At 39.8% G+C, this 20636-nt stretch overlaps 1 protein-coding gene across 5 annotated transcripts in view; it reads right to left on the reverse strand.

Annotated features, from left to right (window-relative positions):
- The window catches only part of ATP11C (ATPase phospholipid transporting 11C), a 168011-nt gene that overhangs the window by 18288 nt on the left and 129087 nt on the right, over positions 1-20636 (reverse strand). For all 5 annotated transcript variants that reach the window (XM_043895977.1, XM_043895981.1, XM_043895976.1 and 2 more), the window contains 3 exons: positions 15880-15939; positions 7654-7781; positions 2032-2167 (listed from right to left, as the gene is read on the reverse strand). In XM_043895977.1, coding sequence (XP_043751912.1) covers positions 2032-2167; positions 7654-7781; positions 15880-15939 — 324 coding nt within the window. The remainder of the gene's footprint in view (positions 1-2031; positions 2168-7653; positions 7782-15879; positions 15940-20636) is intronic.

The following is a 20636-nucleotide window of genomic DNA, read 5'->3' on the forward strand; positions in this document are numbered from 1 at the left end:
CTTTGCGACCCCATGGTCTATACAGTCCATGGGATTCTCTAGGCCACAATACTGGAGTGGGTAGCCTTTCCTTCTCCAAGGGATCTTCCCAACCCAGGGATCGAACCCAGGTCACTGGCATTGCAGGTGGATTCTTTACCAGCTGAGCCACCAGGGAAGCCCAAGAATACTGGAGTGGGTAGCCGATCTCTTCTCCAGTGGATCTTCCTGACCCAGGAATCGAACCAGGGTCTCCTGCATTGCAGGTGGATTCTTTACCAATTGAGCTATCAGGGAAGCCCAATATAGCTTTAAAGATCTCAAATAAGGACTAATCTGCAGACAAATGAACTCACATTTTAAAAATAGAGTATATGGTGACAGGGTAACTAGACTTATTGTGGTGATCAATCAGTACATACAAATATCAAATCATTATATTATACAACTGAGACATACAATGTTACATGTCAGTTATATCTTAATAAAAAAATAAAATAATTTTGTGGCTATAGATATTACAGCTCTCAGCATGTGCACATCAAAGAAAAGCAGATACCATGTATAAATCCGAACGATGGCAATGAATGGCACATATGCTTACCAAATGCTGTCAAGATCTGAATGCATAACATTAAAACAGAAAATGAAATGTAAAAGGTTTTTAAAAAATATAAACAAAAAATTAAGGTTAATAGCAAAAAAAAAAGGATTTGATCAAATCATACATGGTGTTATGTTTAACTGCTGATAGTAGTTCTTATTACAATTTTAGCAAACATACAATAATGTCTAATTCATTTGGACTTCATGAACTCAAAATGGGTGATGAATTGAACACAGGGTGGGTTGAGGCTCCCCATGCACCACCAGTAGAGTTTGCTGAGCAAATGAACCATATCAACAGAATTGTGGGAAGAGTATAGTCAGCTGTCTATAATTTATGTGCCAGATAAACATAAAATAAAGAGGTAAAGTTACAGAATGAAGTCATAAAGCTGAAGGGATCTGAGAAATCATACAATCTAATTTCTTCTGCTTACCACTGGGCAAAAATGACTTGGAAAACAGAAGTGACTGGCTTGAGGATGCACACAGATTCACTAGGGAACTCTCCCTGGCAAATGCTATGTGTGCCTACACTAAAGTACTAAATCTGTATTTTATCAACACTTACTCAGTGATTAAACTGATTTCTGTTAGTCCAAATTAGAGAGGTTTTAACTGTAGTACCTAATTTCAGTATATCATTCAAATTCACTGAGCCTATCACTTCTGTAGTAAATGGTGATTGCATGGTTCTAGACATAGTCATTGTACTCAGTAAAGTCTTTTTGAAACTTAGCTTTGCTTCACATGATTATAAACTATGAATGACCATAAAAGAGGAAGCTGAGAAATAGCAAAGAACCTAGTAGAAGCAGCATGCAAGGTGGGTTCGATTTTCCACTGTGTGGCTGCCAAAGACCTCACCCCATCAGCAATTCTCTCCTAGAGCACAGCCAGGGCAAAGTCACCCCAATGCAGGTGCTGACCTATGGAGTCGCTTGCTGGGAAGACACTGGCAGGATCAGTGTAGCCTTTCTGGAAAACACTATGCACCCATGTGGAAAGGAAGGAGGAAGAGAAGGGAATTCCCTAATTATTGGGCAAATACTACAAACATACGGCAGCTACCTCCTTGCACTCTAAGCACAGACTAAGAACTGAGGGGACAGACTTCGCTTTTAAAACAGCAAAAGCTTGGCTCACATCAAAGTGTACAGGTTCAAAGTCTAAAGTCCCAAGAATTCTGTTCATCTAGTAAAAATTACAGCCAAGTTAAGCTTCCAGAGGTTTGCACATAAGCTCTCTAGTTAGCTGTGCACGCAGGAAGTGATTTTTTACTTTGACATTTCAATTGTTCTAAGGATGCTGTGAGAACTAAATACCATACCTTTAGGAAATAATTTGCAAAATGATTACAGCTATAGTATGTGTATGATAAATCCAATGCCTATGGAAAAAAATTAAGCCATGCTTATAATAGCAAAAGACGGAATATTTTTTTACCTTTCCATTTTCGTCTAAGGATGTAGTCTGAAAAAGAAAGTAAGTCCCAAAGAAAAACACTGTTCCTTCAAATGCAGCCAGAAATGTCCAGTATAGGAATGGGCCCAACTGTAGCATGGCATTTCCAGATATTTTCCTATTGAGAAATGGGAAGAAACACAAGTTAATGAATCTCTGTAGGCTGTTTTATTTAAAGATACAGTGAAACGCTGGAGGTGTGCATGGGGTTTGACCCTGTTTATAGAATGAAAGGAGTTCCTCCTGAGGGATTGGTAGGCTTTCATTAAAAGATCAGACGGAGACACAGATTTGTCTTTGTAGGAGGAGGAGTTATCACCTCCTGTCTGAGGTGTTGGAGTAAGTTGTCAAAGTGCTTCTAAGTTACAATTCTGGTCACTGACAATATTAATATCATCAATAATAATAATCAGCTCATTTATTGAGTACTTATTATATGCTTGTAAAAATGGGTTAAGAGTTTTATATAGTCCATTTGTGTACACACAAAAACCACGAGACAGGTATTCTTATCACTACCATTTTCAAATAATGAGCCTCAAAAAGATGTATCATAATGGTTTCCAAACTCTGATCCACACTGGAATCACAAGGGGATCTTAAAAGACATTGATGTCTGGCTCCCACTCTCATTCTGATTTAACTGGCATGAGGTATAACCTGGCTAACCAGGACAATTTTAAAACTTCCCAGGTAGGAGTTCCCTGGTGGTCCAGTGGCTAAAACTCTGCGCTCCCAATGCAGCCGACCCAGGTTCCATCCCTGGGCAGAGAACTAGATCCCACATGCTGCAACTAAATATACTGCACGCTGCAACTCAAGAGTTCTCTTGCCGCAACACAAATCTTCAATCCCACGTGCCACAACTAAGACCCAGCACAGTCAAATTAAAAAAAAAAGTACAACTCCCCAGATAACTCTAATGTGCAGTTAAGTTTGAGAACCACTAGTACAGTAGTATGCCAGAGCTGACTTTAAATCACATGCTCTCAACCAAACAAGCTACCATGACTTTGTAACTATAATTATAAAAATACTTCTTTTAATCAAGATTTCTTCCTGGGAATTTAACCTTTCTTAGGTCTTGTGGTGCCCTTTATATTTTTAAAATGAGTCAAATAACATGTCTGAAGCTGTACAGCCAGGCTTTGATAAATGGCGGGTGGACAGATCCAAAGTTTAACATCCGTCAAAAATAGGAGTGTTCTGGGTACAAGTCAGGATGTTGAATAAGGCTACCGATTCTAATGGGACAGAACTACAGAAAGAAGATGGATCTGTGCATGGAATTCTTTAGCTTCTATTTCAAATCCCTCTTAACATTTATCAAAAAGTATGTAATTACTCAAATAGAGCACCTGTTGCCAATACTATGAAGACTGTCATTGAGCTGTAATGAATAAGAAAGACCTTTGTAATGTAAGTGCAACTGATCCCTGTTCTGTTGGTATGGAGTGCTGTGGGCTTTCCTGAAAAACAGCCATTAAGCAACTTTTACCTACTAAGATGTCCAAGTGCACACAGAAATCAGCAATGGAGCTGCTGCTGCTGCTAAGTCACTTTAGTCATGTCCGACTCTGCGACCCCATAGATGGCAGCCCACCAGGCTCCTCTGTTCCTGGGATTCTCCAGGCAAGATTCACGTCAATGCATGGCAAAAACCACTATAGTATAGTAAAGTAATTAGCCTCCAACTAATAAAAATAAATGGAAAAAAAAAGAATACTGGAGTGGGTTGTCATTTCCTTCTCCAATGCATGCATGCATGCTAAGTCGCTTCAGTTGTGTCTGACTCTGTGGACCCTATGGAGAGCAGCCCACCAGGCTCCTCTGTCTGTGGGATTCTCCAGGCAGGAATACTGGAGTGGGTTGCCATTTCCTTCTCCACAGCAATGGTGGGGGATGCATAAAGCTATACGCTGCTGTTTGCCCTAGGAAAACTGTAGGAGGATAGAGGTAACTGCTTTCCAGAAATGAGCTCTACCCATAGCCAATAAGTCATGTTCCCAAGGCAACTGGGAGCCACTGGGAAGGCAATTCTCTTAAAGAGCCTTGAAAGGAGGGCCCAGCAAATGCCAGCCAATGAGGGTTTTGAGAGTCACTGAGTGGGGTTGAGGCAGGAAGTGGTTCCTGTCTTTCCAGCCAGCCATTGGATTTACATCATGCATTGCGGGAAGAAAGGAAGCAGCATCATGGTGTGTTGGGTTATAGCTGAGGTTTCCTAGCTGAACTCAGGTGAACCACGGACCTGCTGTAACTTAGAATGTGGTAGCTAATGTGAGGGGAACAGGAGGGAATGAAGATGAGGGGCTGCTGACTAGCAGCACAGGCCTGAGCATTTCCGTATAATCAGAGGCAGCAGGAGTACTGAGACCTTTCTTTCGCCTTTTAAAGTGGTAGAAGAAGGACTATGCCTCTACCCTCGAAACAAGTACTACAGTTTACTTTTCAAGTTTCTCTCAAAAAATATGAAAAGATCCAGTTATGTCACATTTCACATCAAAACTTTTTGGTAAATGCCTGCATCACTAAGTCTGTGAAGGTGACATCTACAATATGTTACATAAGGCCACACGTCACATTAAGTGGTACAAATGTGGAGAGAGCCACATGTGAAGACTGGAGCTTCCTGTTTACAAAGGAATGCTCAGAGCAATGGAGCAATCTTCAACACAGTGATAGGCTGAGAGCAGCGTCTCGTCAGGGCAGGCAGGCAGGAAGCCGCCTTTTGGGCTATGTGATAGGTATGCCCTGGCTTTCATTTCTCCATCAGATGTGGCAACTTTACCCTCTATGCAAAATTGTTTAAAAATTCATGACAAGGCTTCCCTGGTGGCTCAGTGGTAAAGAATCCACCTGCCAGTGCAGGAGACATGGGTTTGATCCCTCATCCAGGAAGATCCAGGACCATGCGCCACAACTATTGAGCCTGTGCTCCCTAAGAGAAGCCACCTCAATGAGAAGCCCAGGCACATCACAACTAGACAGTAGCCCCTGCTTGCCATAACTACTGAAAGTCCCACATGCATCAATGAACACCTAGCACAGTCATAAATAAATAAATCAAATAATTAAAAAATCATGACCTACACCCGTGTGTTGTAAGTAAAACTTCATAGAAACCCTTACAAGAATTTGTAGTCAATAGCTTGCTTCAAGTTTTCAGCATTCTTAATGTGCAAAAGGGCTCAGCATAGCCCTGAAGTTATATGGAGAAGGGTGTTATTAATAGAAAAGTAAGATTATATAGCTCCCATCTGTTGAAAATTTTGGCATGGCAACCCACTCCAGTATTCTTGCTTGAAGAATACTCATGGATATAGGAGCCCAGTGGGCTACAGTCCACGGGGTTGCAAAAAGTAGGACAGGACTGAATGACTAAGCACATTGAAAATTTACTATGTGTTATGCACCACTGTGGGCTTCCCGGTTGGCTCAGTGGTAATGAATCTGCCTGCAATGCAGTAGACTTGGGTTTGATCCCTGGGTCAGGAAGATCCCCTGGAGGAGGGCATGGCAATCCACTCCAGTATTCTTGCCTGGGAAATCCCATGGACACAGGTGCCTGGCGGATTACAGTCCATGGGATCACAAAGAGTCGGACACAACTGAGAGACTCAGCACGCATGCACCACTATAAGTTTTTCCATGTAGTCACTCATTTAATCCTCCCCCAAACACTGTGATTAGATCTGTTGTTACTGAAGAGGAAACTGAGGCCCATCTCAGTCAAGTGACTTCGGCAAGGGCAGAGCTGAGATCAGGGCATAGACAAGGCTACAGCTCTTGGTGGTACTGAACAGGAGGCATTCTGCTCCCTGTCACCCAAATCCCTCTTCCACCAGAGTCACTGCACTACTGGTCTTCACTTTAGTTGTTGTCTGAAGACAGAACACTGCTGCTCAAGATTTGAAAACCACCAGCCTGTGGAAAAGAGCACAGGCCTGGTCATCAGGAGGAGGGAAATCGGATCTTGCCCTGGCCTCTCATTATACCCTCTATCCTTAGGCAAGTCATTTCTGGGCCTTGAGTCTTCATTTATTTAAACAAGAGTGTATGACAGCTCATGCTCTGGAAGATTTCTACCAAGGGTGCTATGATTCTTCCGTTGATCAAACTATACCCTTTGCAAGAAATACTAGAGCAGAACACATTAACTCCATGAGGAAGAAATCAGCAAATACCACATTGGGGGAAACTCTACAAGTAAGTGATCAGGTATCGTTAACAAATAAATTGTCAAATTAACCTACAGATTAAGAGAGTCTCAGAAGCCTATTAACCAACTGCAGTATATGGGCCTTATATAGTTTCAAATAAGCACGCTATAAGAAGACATGAGTCAATTGGAAAAACCTGAGCATTGACTGGATATTTGACAATATCATAGACTTGTTAAATTTTTAGGTATGGTAGTGTACTGAAATAACTATTTTATATAATGATTGAGATCTGCTTCAAAATAAGTCCTTGATAGAGAAGACAAGGTTATTAATGAAACAGGATTGGCCGTGAGTTGATATTCAAGCTGAGTGGTGAGGACAGGGAAGTTCACTATATAAATAGTATTGCTGCTACTTCTGTGCATGTTTTAAATTTTTCATAATAAATATCTTTAAAATAACAACAAATTTTATAACTCTGGTTAAGTCTAACAATTCCTAATTGTGAGTTTTATGAGTCATATACCTTCACTTTGCACAAATTAACCTTACTCAACTCTCTCTATTGCACTTGCTACCCACTATTCAATAACGCTTACAATCTGCAGTAAATTAACATCTTTATCCTTAGCTGTAGGCTTCACTTACAAAAATCCAATTTAATCAAAGGTTAAGCAACTGGGGCTCGTGCCAAGTACCCATCCAAGAGAAAAACAACTATTTCCAACTAACACAACATGAATATAAAGGCTTGATGAGTTAATTGTTTTCTTCAACAATGCCATTTTAGAATGGGAGCTAACAAGGCAGGGAGGCTATATTTCAGGGGCAGTTTACAAAAGAGAGCCCAACATAACATTGTCAGTTCAATCTATTATATCTTTGGGTGGCCCTTTTTGGGTGAGGGGTTTGTTCAGTTGCTAAGTTGTGTCTAACTCTTTGCGACCCCATGGACTGCAGCACGCTTCCCTGTCCTTCACTATCTGCTGGAGTTTGCCCAAACTTATGTCCATTGAGTTGGTGAAGCCATCCAACCATCTCCTCCTCTGTTGTCCCCTTCTCTTCCTGTTTTCAACCTTTTCCAGCATCAGGGTCTTTTCCAATGAGTCAGCTCTTCACATCATGTGGCAGGTGAGGGGGTGGCAGCTAGTTAAAACCAGTCTGTCTTCATTTAAGACTCTAGAACTCTATGACAATGTAGGCAAAGTTTTAGGAACTACTGATTCTGAACTAAATAATTTGCACCCATCCAAGTATAAGACATATACCTAGGACAAGTCGTTTTCCAGCTGGATGGTTTAGTTTAAGTGGCTAAAAATTCAGAACAGAACCATGTAATCAAACCAGGAGGGAAGTTCTGTGTCCTTCTGACCTGCAGACAAAATGAAACCCACAACTCTGAATGTCTGAGGGGATTTTACCTTACATATGTTCAACTTACATGTACAATCGGGGATCTGAGGTCAATGTGTCAATATTGATGTGCTGTTCCAGTAGACTGTAGGCCAGGATGGGCAAGGATGTGAAGCAGATATTGTACATTGTAAGGTAAGCGGCATCATACAGTGGCTATAATGACAAACCACAAAAGAGAAATAAATGTACTGGAACAGTCATCTGCCAGAGGATATTAAACTGTCTAGAAAAATCACAAGCTTAAACAAGACAGTTTCCTTTCACACTTTGTGTGACAGCAAAAAACGGTTTTGTAAATAAAGTCACTCTGATGAGTACAGAAAAGAAACTAAAATATTGTAATGCACCATATTAATATATCCTCCCTTTAAAAATAGGATCTTATTCAGAATGTTTACATGCTATAAACTCTATTTCTAACAGATACTAACCAAGAACTTTTCAAAAGATTTTCAGTGAATGAAGACCAATTAAGTATAAGAGAGGAACTCCTTAGGAAAACTAAATATAAGCAGTGGCCAGCCTGTGTCACAGTTTTTTTTTTTTTTTTGGTTAAAATTTTACATGCTTTTAAATACCACTATGACCCTCTCTGGACTGTATTTATGATATCAAATGTGGCCATTTACTAAGGATTAAATAAATATATTCACAAAAATCAAAGCTAAATATATTCACATGGTCATGACTCTTTCTTGCTCTGAATTCCGTAGGCTCCAGACCAAACTTCCTGCTGGGTGTCCCATAGGACAACCTGCAATTCACAATGTCTAAATGCAAACTCACTCATTCCCTTTAAATTCGCTTCCTCCCACGTTCCCTACTTCAGTAAGTGGCCCCACAGTGTTTGCAACCCTAGTATCTACCTTGGTGCCTGGTACTGCATACTTGCTCAAGACATTTTTTTTTAATTGAGTGATTCTCTTTCTACCTCATTAGCCATTCCTTCTCAGGCTCCTCTTCTTCCTGAGCCCTCTGTGTTGGTGTGTTCCAGCACTCCATGTCTGGAACTGTATACTCGCTCTCTAGCTGGTCTCATACAGTCCTGCGGTTTTAATACAACCCATTCACTGAAAATTCCTGTATGTAGCCCAGACCTGTTCCATATGACCAACAGCCCACTCAATACCTCCTCCTGAGTGTCTAGTATCTTTCAAACTTATGTCCAGGACTGAATTCCTGACTTGTCTCACCTGAAATCTGCTTCTCTTGAAGTCTTCCTCATCTCTGGAAAGGGCAACTAAATCTTTTTGATCAACCAGAACTGAAATCTTGGATTTATCCTTGACTCTTCTCTTTTTCACAATCCCTATCCAATCTATGAAGAAGTGTTTACTGGCTCCACTTTTAAATACATTCAAAACCACACTACTTCTTAGCCCCTCCACTCTGACCACCATGCAAGCCTTTAGTTGATCTCCCTGCCTCTTCTCCCTTTGACCCGTAGCCTATTCTCAACACAACCACCTGAGCAGCTCTACTAGAAAATAAGTGAAATCAAATCATTGTTTTGTTCAAACCCTCCAATGGATTCCTTTATCTCTAAAAGTAAAGAAGTTTCTATAATGGTGGGGCTGTAAAGTCCCCCTTGATCTGGCTTCTCTTTACCTGTCTGTCACCTTCTCAGTCAGACCAATCTTGATTTAACTTGCCACATCCTCTCTCTTGAACACATTTCCTCCACCCTGCCTGTTTTTCCCCTCTTATAGTACTAATCACCTTTTAATTTACATGATAAATTTATTATGTTTACTGTATCTCTCTTCACACTAGAATTTAAGCTCTGTGTGGGCAGGGATTTTTACTTATTTTATTGATAGCTGTAGCTTAAGAAAAAGCAAAGCAGCCCCTGACATCCAAGAGTTGGCCTGGCACTCAGAGCTAGGCACTGGTGCTCTGTAGAACACAAACAATTTCACAAAACAGCAACATCAAACAAGGCCACTGTGACTGTGATGGATAGAGACAAAAACATGACCACTCCATAACCACTTCTGAACATAGACACAATATAAACACTGTCCAGATCACAATAATGACCAACATCTATGTTCTGGCTAATCTGGGTGACTACTACTTCTTGACCAATTGACATGTTAGCTTCCTGGACAAGATTTACTAACACACCCAGTCATAAAATTAATCCCATTTGCTAACAGCAGCCAGCAAGGCCCTACTATTCCTTAAACCCTTCCCCAAATCACCTAACTCAAGCCCGAATCTTACAAGACTTTTCTAACACTCTCCTTCTAAGAAGTTCCATTGTTCCTCATGGTGTACATTCTTTCTGTTGCATTGACTAATAAACCTAGTTTGATGAACTGCAAGTATTCTCCTGGCTCTGACAATCTTGAATTCCTAGAACAGAACTAGGCTTGCAGGAAGCATTCAACAAAAACTGGATGAATAAATGACTAGAGATTGGAAGCTATAATGTATTCGTATAGGACTGATCTGACATTATAAATATTCCTTTATTGAAAAAATATTAAGGTGCTTATAATGAACCTTGTTTTGATGAAAATATTTACTGAGTTCAGTAATTTCTACACAGTGATACATTTTGTAATATAACTGTTACCTATGACCTGAATAGACAATATCCCATATTCGCATGTATCTTTTACATATATGAAATGTTTCTGATTAATAAAATGCATTTAAATTTAAATGTGACACAAATTAACAGAATTATACATTTCTCAATCAATGTCTATTAAAGATACAATTAATATCATAGTGGATGTTGATTCAAAAAGATTGGTAATAACTTGAATAGAGCATCAGTTCATTCATTAGTTGACTTCAAAAATATTTGCTGGGGGAAAAAAATTTACTGAGCGTTTACCAAGTGTGAAATACTGAGAACAGAGAAGATTCACACCCTGTCTGCAAGGAGTTCGAATTCTAGAGGGGTAGGCAATCGCTTCTTGGCCTTTCGGCTAAGATCAAATGTAGAGGGGGAGGCAGCGTGGTGACTGTATAGGGAGCTGGGAGAGCCTAGAGGAGAGGACCAGACTTCTTGCCTGCAGCAGACACAAAGCAAGATATAATGCATGCAACCTTTTCAATGAACTTAAAAATACATTCTACATAAAAGACAGAGACAAAATGTGATCCACTGGAGAAGGGAATGGTAAACCACTTCAGTATTCTTGCCTTGAGAACCCCATGAACAGTATGAAAAGGCAAAAAGATAGGACAATAAAAGAGGAACTCCCCAGGTCGGTAGGTGCCCAATATGCTACTGGAGATCAGTGGAGAAATAACTCCAGAAAGAATGAAGGGATAGAGCCAAGGCAAAAGCAACACTCAGTTGTGGATGTGACTGGTGACAGAAGCAAGGTCTGATGCTGTAAAGAACAATATTGCATAGGGACCCGGAATGTTAGGTCCATGAATCAAGGCAAATTGGAAGTGGTCAAACAGGAGATGGCAAGAGTGAACGTTGAAATTTTAGGAATCAGTGAACCAAAATGCACTGGAATGGGTGAATTTAACTCAGATGACCATTATATCTACTACTGTGGGCAGGAATCCCTTAGAAGAAATGGAGTAGCCATGATAGTCAACAGAAGAGTCCAAAATGTAGTACTTGGATGCAATCTCAAAAATGACAGAATGATCTCTGTTTGTTTCCAAGGCAAACCATTCAATATCAGGGTAATCCAAGCCTATGCCCCAAACAGTACTGCTGAAGAAGCTGAAGTTGAATGGTTCTATGAAGACCTACACAACCTTTTAGAACTAAAACCCAAAAAAGATGTCCTTTTCATTATAGGGGACTGGAATGCAAAAGTCGGAAGTCAGGAAACACCTGGAGTAACAGAGAAATTTGGCCTTGGAGTACAGAATGAAGCAGGGCAAAGGCTAATACAGTTCTGCCAAGAGAACGCACTCCCTCTTCCAACAACACAAGAGAAGACTGTACACATGGACATCACAAGATGGCCAACACCGGAATCAGACTGATTATATTCTTTGCAGCCAAAGACGGAGAAGCTCTATACAGTCAGCAAAAACAAGACCAGGAGCTGACTGTGGCTCAGATCATAAACTCCTTATTGCCAAATTCAGACTTAAACTGAAGAAAGTGGGGAAAACCACTAGACCATTCAGGTATGACCTAAATCAAATCCCTTATGATTATACAGTGGAAATGAGAAATAGATTTAAGGGACTAGATCTGACAGACAGAATGCCTGATGAACTATGGACAGAGGTTCGTGACACTGTACAGGAGACAGGGAGGAAGACCATATCCAAGAAAAAGAAATTCAAAAAAGCAAAATGGCTGTCCGAGGAGGCCTTACAAATAGCTGTGAAAAGAAGGGAAGTGAAAAGCAAAGGCGAAAAGGAAAAATATACCCATTTGAAAGCAGAGTTCCAAAGAATAGCAAGGAGAGATAAGAAAACCTTCCTCAGTGATCAGTGCAAAGAAATAGAGGAAAACAACAGAATGGGAAAGACCAGAGATCTCTTCAAGAAAACTAGAGATACCAAGGGAACATTTCATGCAAAGATGGGCTCAATAAAGGACAGAAATGGTATGGACCTAACAGAAGCAGAAGATATTAAGAAGAGATGGCAAGAATACACAGAAGAACTGTACAAAAAAGATCTTCATGACCCAGATAATCACAACGGTGTGATCATTAACCTAGAGCCAGACATCCTGGAATGTGAAGTCAAGGGGGCCTTAGGAAGCATCACTACAAAGCTAGTGGAGGAACCAGAGATCAAACTGCCAACATCTGCTGGATCATCGGATGAGATCCAGCAAGAGAGTCCCAGAAAAACATCTATTTCTGCTTTATTGACTATGCCAAAGCCATTGACTATGTGGATCACAATGAACTGTGGAAAATTCTGAAAGAGATGGGAATACCAGACCACCTGACTTGCCTCCTGAGAAATCTGTATGCAGGTCAGGAAGCAACAGTTAGAACTGGACATTGAACAACAGACTGGTTCCAAATAGGAAAAGGAGTACATCCAGGCTGTATATTGTCACCTGCTTTTTTAACTTACATGCAGAGTACATCATGAGAAACGCTGGGCTGGAGGAAGCACAAGCTGGAATCAAGATTGCTGGGAAAAATATCAATAACCTCAGATATGCAGATGACACCACCCTTCTGGCAGAAAGTGAAGAAGAACTAAAGAGCCTCTTGAAAGCAAAAGAGGAGAGTGGAAAAGTTGGCTTAAAGCTCAACATTCAGAAATCTAAGATCATGGCATCTGGTCCCATCACTTCATGGCAAATAGATGGGGAAACAGTGGGAGACTTTAGTTTTTTGGGCTTCAAAATCACTGCAGATGGTGACTGCAGCCATGAAATTAAAAGATGCTTACTCCTTGGAGGGAAAGTTATGACCAACCTAGATAGCATATTAAAAAGCAGAGACATTACTTTGCCAACAAAGTTCCACTAGTCAAGGCTATGGTTTTCCCAGTGGTCATGTATGGATGTGAGAGCTGGACTGTAAAGAAAGCTGAGCGCTGAAGAATTGATGCTTTTGAGCTGTGGTATTGGAAGACTCTTGAGAGTCCCTTGGACAGCAAGAAGATCCAACCAGTCCTTGCTAAAGGAGATCAGTTTAATTCTCAAGGGAGAGGACTAGTTTGTTGGTACACTGCACTACATTCTCGTTGAAAACCATCCATTCCATTTTTGCTAATGAGAAATTGAAAGAAAAAAAAATCCAAAAAAAAAAAAAAAAAACCAGATTGACTGGTGGGTAATTTAGTCTTGAATTTTATTCAAGCAAAAGGAGCATCAATCTACTTTTGTTCCACTATGGTACTTTGAGTGTATATGAGAGATAATTACAATTTTTAGATGCATAATCAGAGGAGACAGAAAAGTTCTTAAAACAAACAAACAACAAACAATACTGTTGTTGTGAAACCTGTTATGAATGGTATCTTTTCATGAAGAAAAAAAACCAGTCTATTCCAGCTTTACTGAACAAAGAGTAGATTTTTGTTTAAATAATCTGCATCCTGGTGCCATTTCTACCTTCTCCATAGCTCATATGTAAGTTCCTGGGTTGCAGAGAACACCTGAAGTAGACCTAAACTGAAAAAGGCTGACTAACCTGTATGTATTCCACCAGTGAAGTTGCTCAGTCGTGTCTGACTCTTTGTGACCCCATGGGCTGTAGCCTACCAGGTTCCTTCATCCATGGAATGTTCCAGGCAAGAGTACTGGAGTGGGTTGCCATTTCCTTCTCCAGGAAGATATTCCCAATCCCAGGATTGAACCCAGGTCTCCCACATTGCAGGCACACGCTTTACAGTCTGAGCCACGTATTTGCAATAACGGTCTATGCATTCAGCAGCAGCAAAAGGCCAAAGTGGAAACGAAAGCTACAAACATCACTACCTCAGATATGCTAGTCACTCAGTCATGTCTGACTCTTTGCGACCCCATGGACTGTAGCCCACCAGGCTCCTCTGTCCATGGGATTTTCCAGACAAGAATATTGGAGTGGGTTGCCATTCCCTTCTCCAGGGGATCTTCCTAACCCTGGGGTTGAACCCGAGTCTCCTCCATTGCAGGTGGATCCTTTACCGTCTGAGCCACCAAGAGACCTTCCTTTTATCTGGTACACTTTTTCTAAGATGCCTGCCTAGGTTCTTCCCTCATTTCCTCCAAATCTCTGCCCAAATGTCACCTCATCAGAGAGAACTTCCCAGATCAGGTTGTCTAAAAAAGCAGCTCTCTTCCCCAGTCAATAAATCCCCTATTCACTTATTTTTTTTTTCCTTCAGAGGATGTATCAGTACCCAGTGTAATATGTTTGATTGCTGTCTGTCTCTCCGCCTATCACTCACTCTACTGCAAGCTCCATGGGTAAGAGCTTTGATCACTGTTACATTCCCAATACTTAACAGGGCACACAGCAGGCACTCAAGAAGTATTTGTTAAATGAATTCACGTACCAGTTGAGCAACTGAGGAAGGCAAACGTCAACTCCTATGAGAACCTAAGCAGACCCCTGACAGCCTAGGGTTTCCAAAACCCAGGGTTTCCTTTCTTTCTTCATACAATTTTTGTTTGGCCAACATGGTTTTAAAAACCAGCTTCCCTTTATCAGTTTGCTACAAAATTTCAAAATGTCTTTTTAAAACTTGCATTCATCATCCATGGAAGTGAGGAAATATTTTGATCAAAACAAATATTTTGATCAATAGCAATCTGAATGTTCAAGAAAAGTTAACTATCAGAATTTTAAAAACTGTTACCAATGCTGTTACTTTTTAATACAAGAAGGCCGATGGCACTTCCTATAACCAGTAGATAACTAATTTATAAAGTGATCAGCTTAACAGGCCCCATGGGGCTGACGACGTGGAACTGATGTAAGAGACAGCATACCATATAGCAAAGAAGCAAGTTTAAGAGAAAGATAGCAGTCACTTCCCATTGGAAAGAATACATTCTCTAAAAATACTGCCAAGAAATTAGGGAAAAAATCACTTCCTATCATGAAGAATGGAGCTGGCCTTGAAATACAGAAACTCAGTTTCTAATACCCGTGATGATGTTACCAGCAGCTCAGCTTGGTAAAAATCACTGAATTGCTCATAGATAAACTACAAAATTTCTGAGTCACTGAGCATTATAGCTCCCTTAGTTAGCTATACTTCCACTAGAAGCAATGCAAAATGTATTTCAGCTGTTAAAAGAAACCTACAAATGTGCCTGCTCATCCAACCACTTATGTATCAAGTCAACATACAGCACATTCTGTATGCAAAAAATGTTCAGAAAACTACAGAGGGCTACCAGTGTAGAATTCTTTAACTAATCCAAGGCTTTATCCAGGAATTACTGCTTCTTGGTTAGCTTAAACATCAATATTTGTTTTCTAGAAAATCAACTTGAGAAAATGAAAAGATAAAAAATTTTATTTGATGAAATATAAGTATAGTATAACATTTTAAAGTTATTGGAAAACATTATATACACTGGCAAAATTTTTTTAAAGGATCTCAACTCCAATAGGATGTACCAAATAACTTTCAAAAAGAAAATAACAATAAGACCATTACTGAAGCAAAGACATAAAATTTTGCTATTGGTCAAAAACCAGGCCAAGAAGACCAGCTGTTGAACCAAGGGGAAAAAAAAATCCTTTTATTTTGGACATACCTTTTTAAATCTCTACAATCCAATACACAAAAGGTAGTTTATTAACAGCAAGTATAAACTACATTACAACAAATACCTAGGGAAACCAACCTGCTGTGAGAATCCACAGAAGAACTGGTACAAAAACTGTGGCAAAATGAAACAAAGGTTCTGGGAAAAAAAATGAAGAAAAGGGTTAATATGTTTCACTCCATCAACTTTTCGAAACTAAAACAGGAAACTGTACTCAATAGTATAGGCAGTCCTAAATGCTTCTAATGTCACAATGCAATAAACTTCTACTCCTGAGTTATAAGGAAACAATTAAAAACAATAGATTACATTCATATTGATACCAACTTCTGCTCTTCCCAGGCAGAAGACAACCTCACTTACTTTATGAGATCCTCTTGCTGTTCTAGAGAAGAAATGAGCTCATATAATATGAACACTTAATGGTACTGCACCTTAAATGCCAACTGGGTTTGTAAAATCATCACGAAGTAGACTGACATAAAGCTCTAAGTGTATAATTTAAAGTCTGTTAATGCCAATAAATAGTCAGGAAATTATTATAGTATATATTGACACAAACAAGTATCAACTGATGGTTTATTGCCTTTGTTACTACCTCATTAAACAACCAACTATTATTATTGATCATCTACTACTACAAGTAAAGATGACACTGGGTGATACAAAAAAACAAAACCTCTCTTTTCTAAGAGAGTTATCACTTAACTGGGAGAATATGAAAAACAGATTTAAAAAACACAAGCTGAGAATGCATAAGGCAGTAAAAGCCACCAGGTGAGAGGATAAATACTAAAATTAAAATAACATCTTCAGGCAAAACTACCAGCACTAATGTTTTCAAATGGGTGCTGTCCTTCAGTATAAGCTTTGACTGTATTTGAGCCCTGCTGTCACTTGCTCATGTCTCTGGATTTCTCTTTGGGCACCCCCTTCAATAGTCCATTTTTGAGCCACGTCAAAAAACCATCTCCTTCTGTCACACATGCTCACTTAGCTAATTTTCCATTCTGGGAGACTTGAGGCCGTTTTTAAAAATCCAGTGGATCCTCTGCCGCAGCTGAGGATATTTAGGTGAATACACTGCCGGCTGTGGAGGACATTTCTAAAGAAAACTGCTACACGTGTTTTGAATAAGTCCTACAGCACCAGAGTGTCAGAGCTCCCAAGGTCATCATCTGGAAGGGCAACACTCATTTGTATGGATCAATTCTGGCAGAATGCAAAATACTGTCGGTAGCCTTCCTACAGTATTTTATGTATATAAAAGAAGTGCTCTGAGGAAGAGACAGTGCTAGGTGTGGATCATGGGGGTGCTTTGTGGGAAGGGGAGGTCTGACTCTCCCATTAGAGTAACAGTTCCATGAAAACAAGGACTTTGCCTGTCTTATTCCATTATGAATTCTCAAGGGCCTGAAATAATGCTTGGCACATGGTAACACAAGCATATTTGTTGATTGAATAAAAAAAGAAGTTAGACTTTGAACTAGGTGTTAAAGATGAGTATGATATGGTGAGAGCAGGAACCAAGGCAAGACCATATGTATTTTAAACATATCATGTAGGACAGGGTGGGATGCCTTAAAAGCCAGACTAATTCTTAGACAAAGGTGAGTGAAGTTTCTGGAGGACAAGTTGAAAAGTGGCATTTTCTGAACATTAACCTGGCTGAATTATGCAACTGAGTGGAGAAACAGAGAGCAGGAAGACCTGTCACTGCAGGGCAATAACAACTGGAAGATGCAAAGGCAATATAAGAGGAAGGAAGGCATCTTAGCTCAGCCAGGGTGGTCAAACATATTACAGATCATCTTGGGACGAAAGGCAGCATAAGAAAGGAATCATGCTAAGTCAGTAACTAAGGTGAAAATGGGCACAGAGATTCTAATGAAGACAGAGGGTTTCTGCATAAATAATCCCCTAAATTGAGAACAGGGATATATAACTTACTGATCACTGGTAAACATTAGCCACCTTAATACTTGTTTTGTTTTTCTTAACAGAGTGTTCCTTCCATCTGGTGGCAGTTGCTTGAATTGCAGGCTCAACATAATAAAAGCTATATATGACAAACCCACAGCAAGCATCACCCTCAATGGTGAAAAATTGAAAGCATTTCCCCTGAAATCAGGAACAAGACAAGGATGCCCACTCTCACCACTACTATTCAACATAGTGTTGGAAGTTTTGGCCACAGCAATCAGAGCAGAAAAAGAAGTAAAAGGAATCCAGATAGGAAAAGAAGAAGTGAAACTCTCGCTGTTTGCAGATGACATGATCCTCTACATAGAAAACCCTAAAGACTCTACCAGAAAATTACTAGAGCTAATCAATGAATATAGTAAAGTTGCAGGATATAAAATTAACACACAAAAATCCCTTGCATTCCTATATACTAACAATGAAAAAACAGAAAGAGAAATTAAGGAAACAATACCATTCACCATTGCAACAAAAAGAATAAAATACTTAGGAATATATCTACCTAAAGAAACAAAAGACCTATACAGAGAAAACTATAAAACACTGATGAAAGAAATCAAAGAGGACACAAACAGATGGAGAAACATACCATGCTCATGGATTGGAAGAATCAATATTGTCAAAATGGCTATTCTACCCAAAGCAATCTATAGATTCAATGCAATCCCTATCAAGCTATCAATGGTATTTTTGCAGGCCAAACTCTTAAAGAGGCAAACAAGCTTCTGGAACAAGTTCAGAATGCTAGGCAGGTATGTAGGGCCAAATCTTCATGGGCTCCCCTTCAAGGGGGAGGTAAGAGAGAACAACCATCCATCCCCACGTGAGGCTGTTAAGTTACTGAGTCCAAGGCCCCGTGGACTCTATATAAATAACATAACCACACAGAAATGGTGGAAAATTTGGAAAAAAAAAGTAACTTTGGAAACACTATTTTGACTACATACTCTAAGGCTAAAGAGCTAAAGACAGAAGTGCACACACACACATTTCTCAAGTTAGTCAGACTTGTTTCCCACAGGAATATATGAGTCAGCAATTCTGGAACTACTTTATAAACTTGAGGATTTAGCAAATAAATAAATAATGCAAATGAGAACCAGGTTTCTCACTGCTGAAGAAAGGAGTTACTAATATGGAAAAGGGAAAGGTTAGATAGAATGATCCTTGCGGTGTCAGCTTTAATCAAAGGTATCCATACAAACTGAGTTCAAGTATTGAGTTTATATGGATACCAATGACAATGAGCACAACGAGCACCAGATCTAGATTTCTAAATACCATTTGTAAAAAAAAGGACCAGAGATCCTTGGAGAAAAGTCTGAGTCCAGGACTGGGGAAGGAAAAAATACAAGAGGAGCCTAGAACATCATGTGGTACCAGAAAACAAACAAAACTTAAAAAAAGGTGATGGTCAGGGATGGGTATACACAATGGGTATAAAGTTTTAGTAAGTTCTAGAGATCTGCTATGCTTAACAGGACTATATTCTTTCACTTAATAATCTGCTAAGGAGATAGAGCTCTTGTTACATGACATCACAATAAAATAAAAAGTTAATGATGGGCATATGGTGAAAGGACACAGGTGCCAAGTCCCTGACAATCTAAGTAACAATGAATGATGGTAATGAATTTCAACACAGAATAAAGTATCTGGTTTAGTGGGAGAATGCTCTTTTCAAAGAAAATTACACAAGCAAAACTGAGGTGTCCTGACACCCTCAAAACACCATCTGAATCAATGTATCAAAGTTGACATTATCATGAATGGGACATACTGACAACACATCCTCTTGATATGATGCCCTCAGCAGGTTGCAATAGCGTTTCTGTGGTAATTGTGCCCAAACCTGAATCTAATAACAGGCAAATATTAGACAAACCCAAATTGAGGGACAGTCAACTAACTAAATGGCCAGCATTCTTCAAACATGTTAAGATCATAAAGGCAAAAAAGACTGGGAACCTGGGAACTATCCCAGGTTAAAGAAGACTAAGGAGACCAGGATCCTCAAATGCAGGCCTGAGATTGAAATGGACCACAAAACAAATATCTGTGGGACCATTAGCAAAATTCCAATACGGTATATAGACTAGTTAATAATGTGCTAATTAATATCAATTTATTGATCTTGGTAACTATGCTGTGTGTTATCTAAGATGCTAACAGTTGGCAAAGCTGAGCAGAGAGTATATGAAACTTCACTTATTTTGCAACTTTTAAAAAGTATGAAAATATCTCAAAATGAAAACTGAAAAAGCTTCAAAAAAATAAACAGAACAGAATATAGGATAGGAGATCAAGTTCTGGTACACGGTTAAAACAGGTAAACCTAACGTATGTGTTGCATAAACTATATCTAAATTTATATATTATATACCATTTATATCACTATATATCATATAGTAATGTCAATAGGATAAGTCATTGTTTGGTGCAGGGGTGGAGAAGATTGGAAAAGCACAAGGGAACTTTCTGGGGTGATACAGATGGTCAATATTTGATTCTGGTGGTAGTTACATGGACGCAAACATTTGTCAAAATCAAGCTATAAACATTTAATGGGTACTGCTACTGCTACTGCTACTGCTAAGTCACTTCAGTCGTGTCTGACTCTATTCGACCCCATAGACGGCAGCCCACCAGGCTCCCCTGTCCCTGGGATTCTCCAGGCAAGAATACTGGAGTGGGTTGCCATTTCCTTCTCCAATGCATGAAAGTGAAAAATGAAAGTGAAGTCGCTCAGTCGTGTCCGACTCTTAGCGACCCCATGGACTGCAGCCTACCAGGCTCCTCGTCCATGGGATTTTCCAGGCCAAGAGTACTGGAGTCGGGTGCCATTGCCTTCT

The sequence above is a fragment of the Cervus elaphus genome, chromosome X (genome assembly GCF_910594005.1).
Source record: "Cervus elaphus chromosome X, mCerEla1.1, whole genome shotgun sequence".
Taxonomy (NCBI): domain Eukaryota; kingdom Metazoa; phylum Chordata; class Mammalia; order Artiodactyla; family Cervidae; genus Cervus; species Cervus elaphus.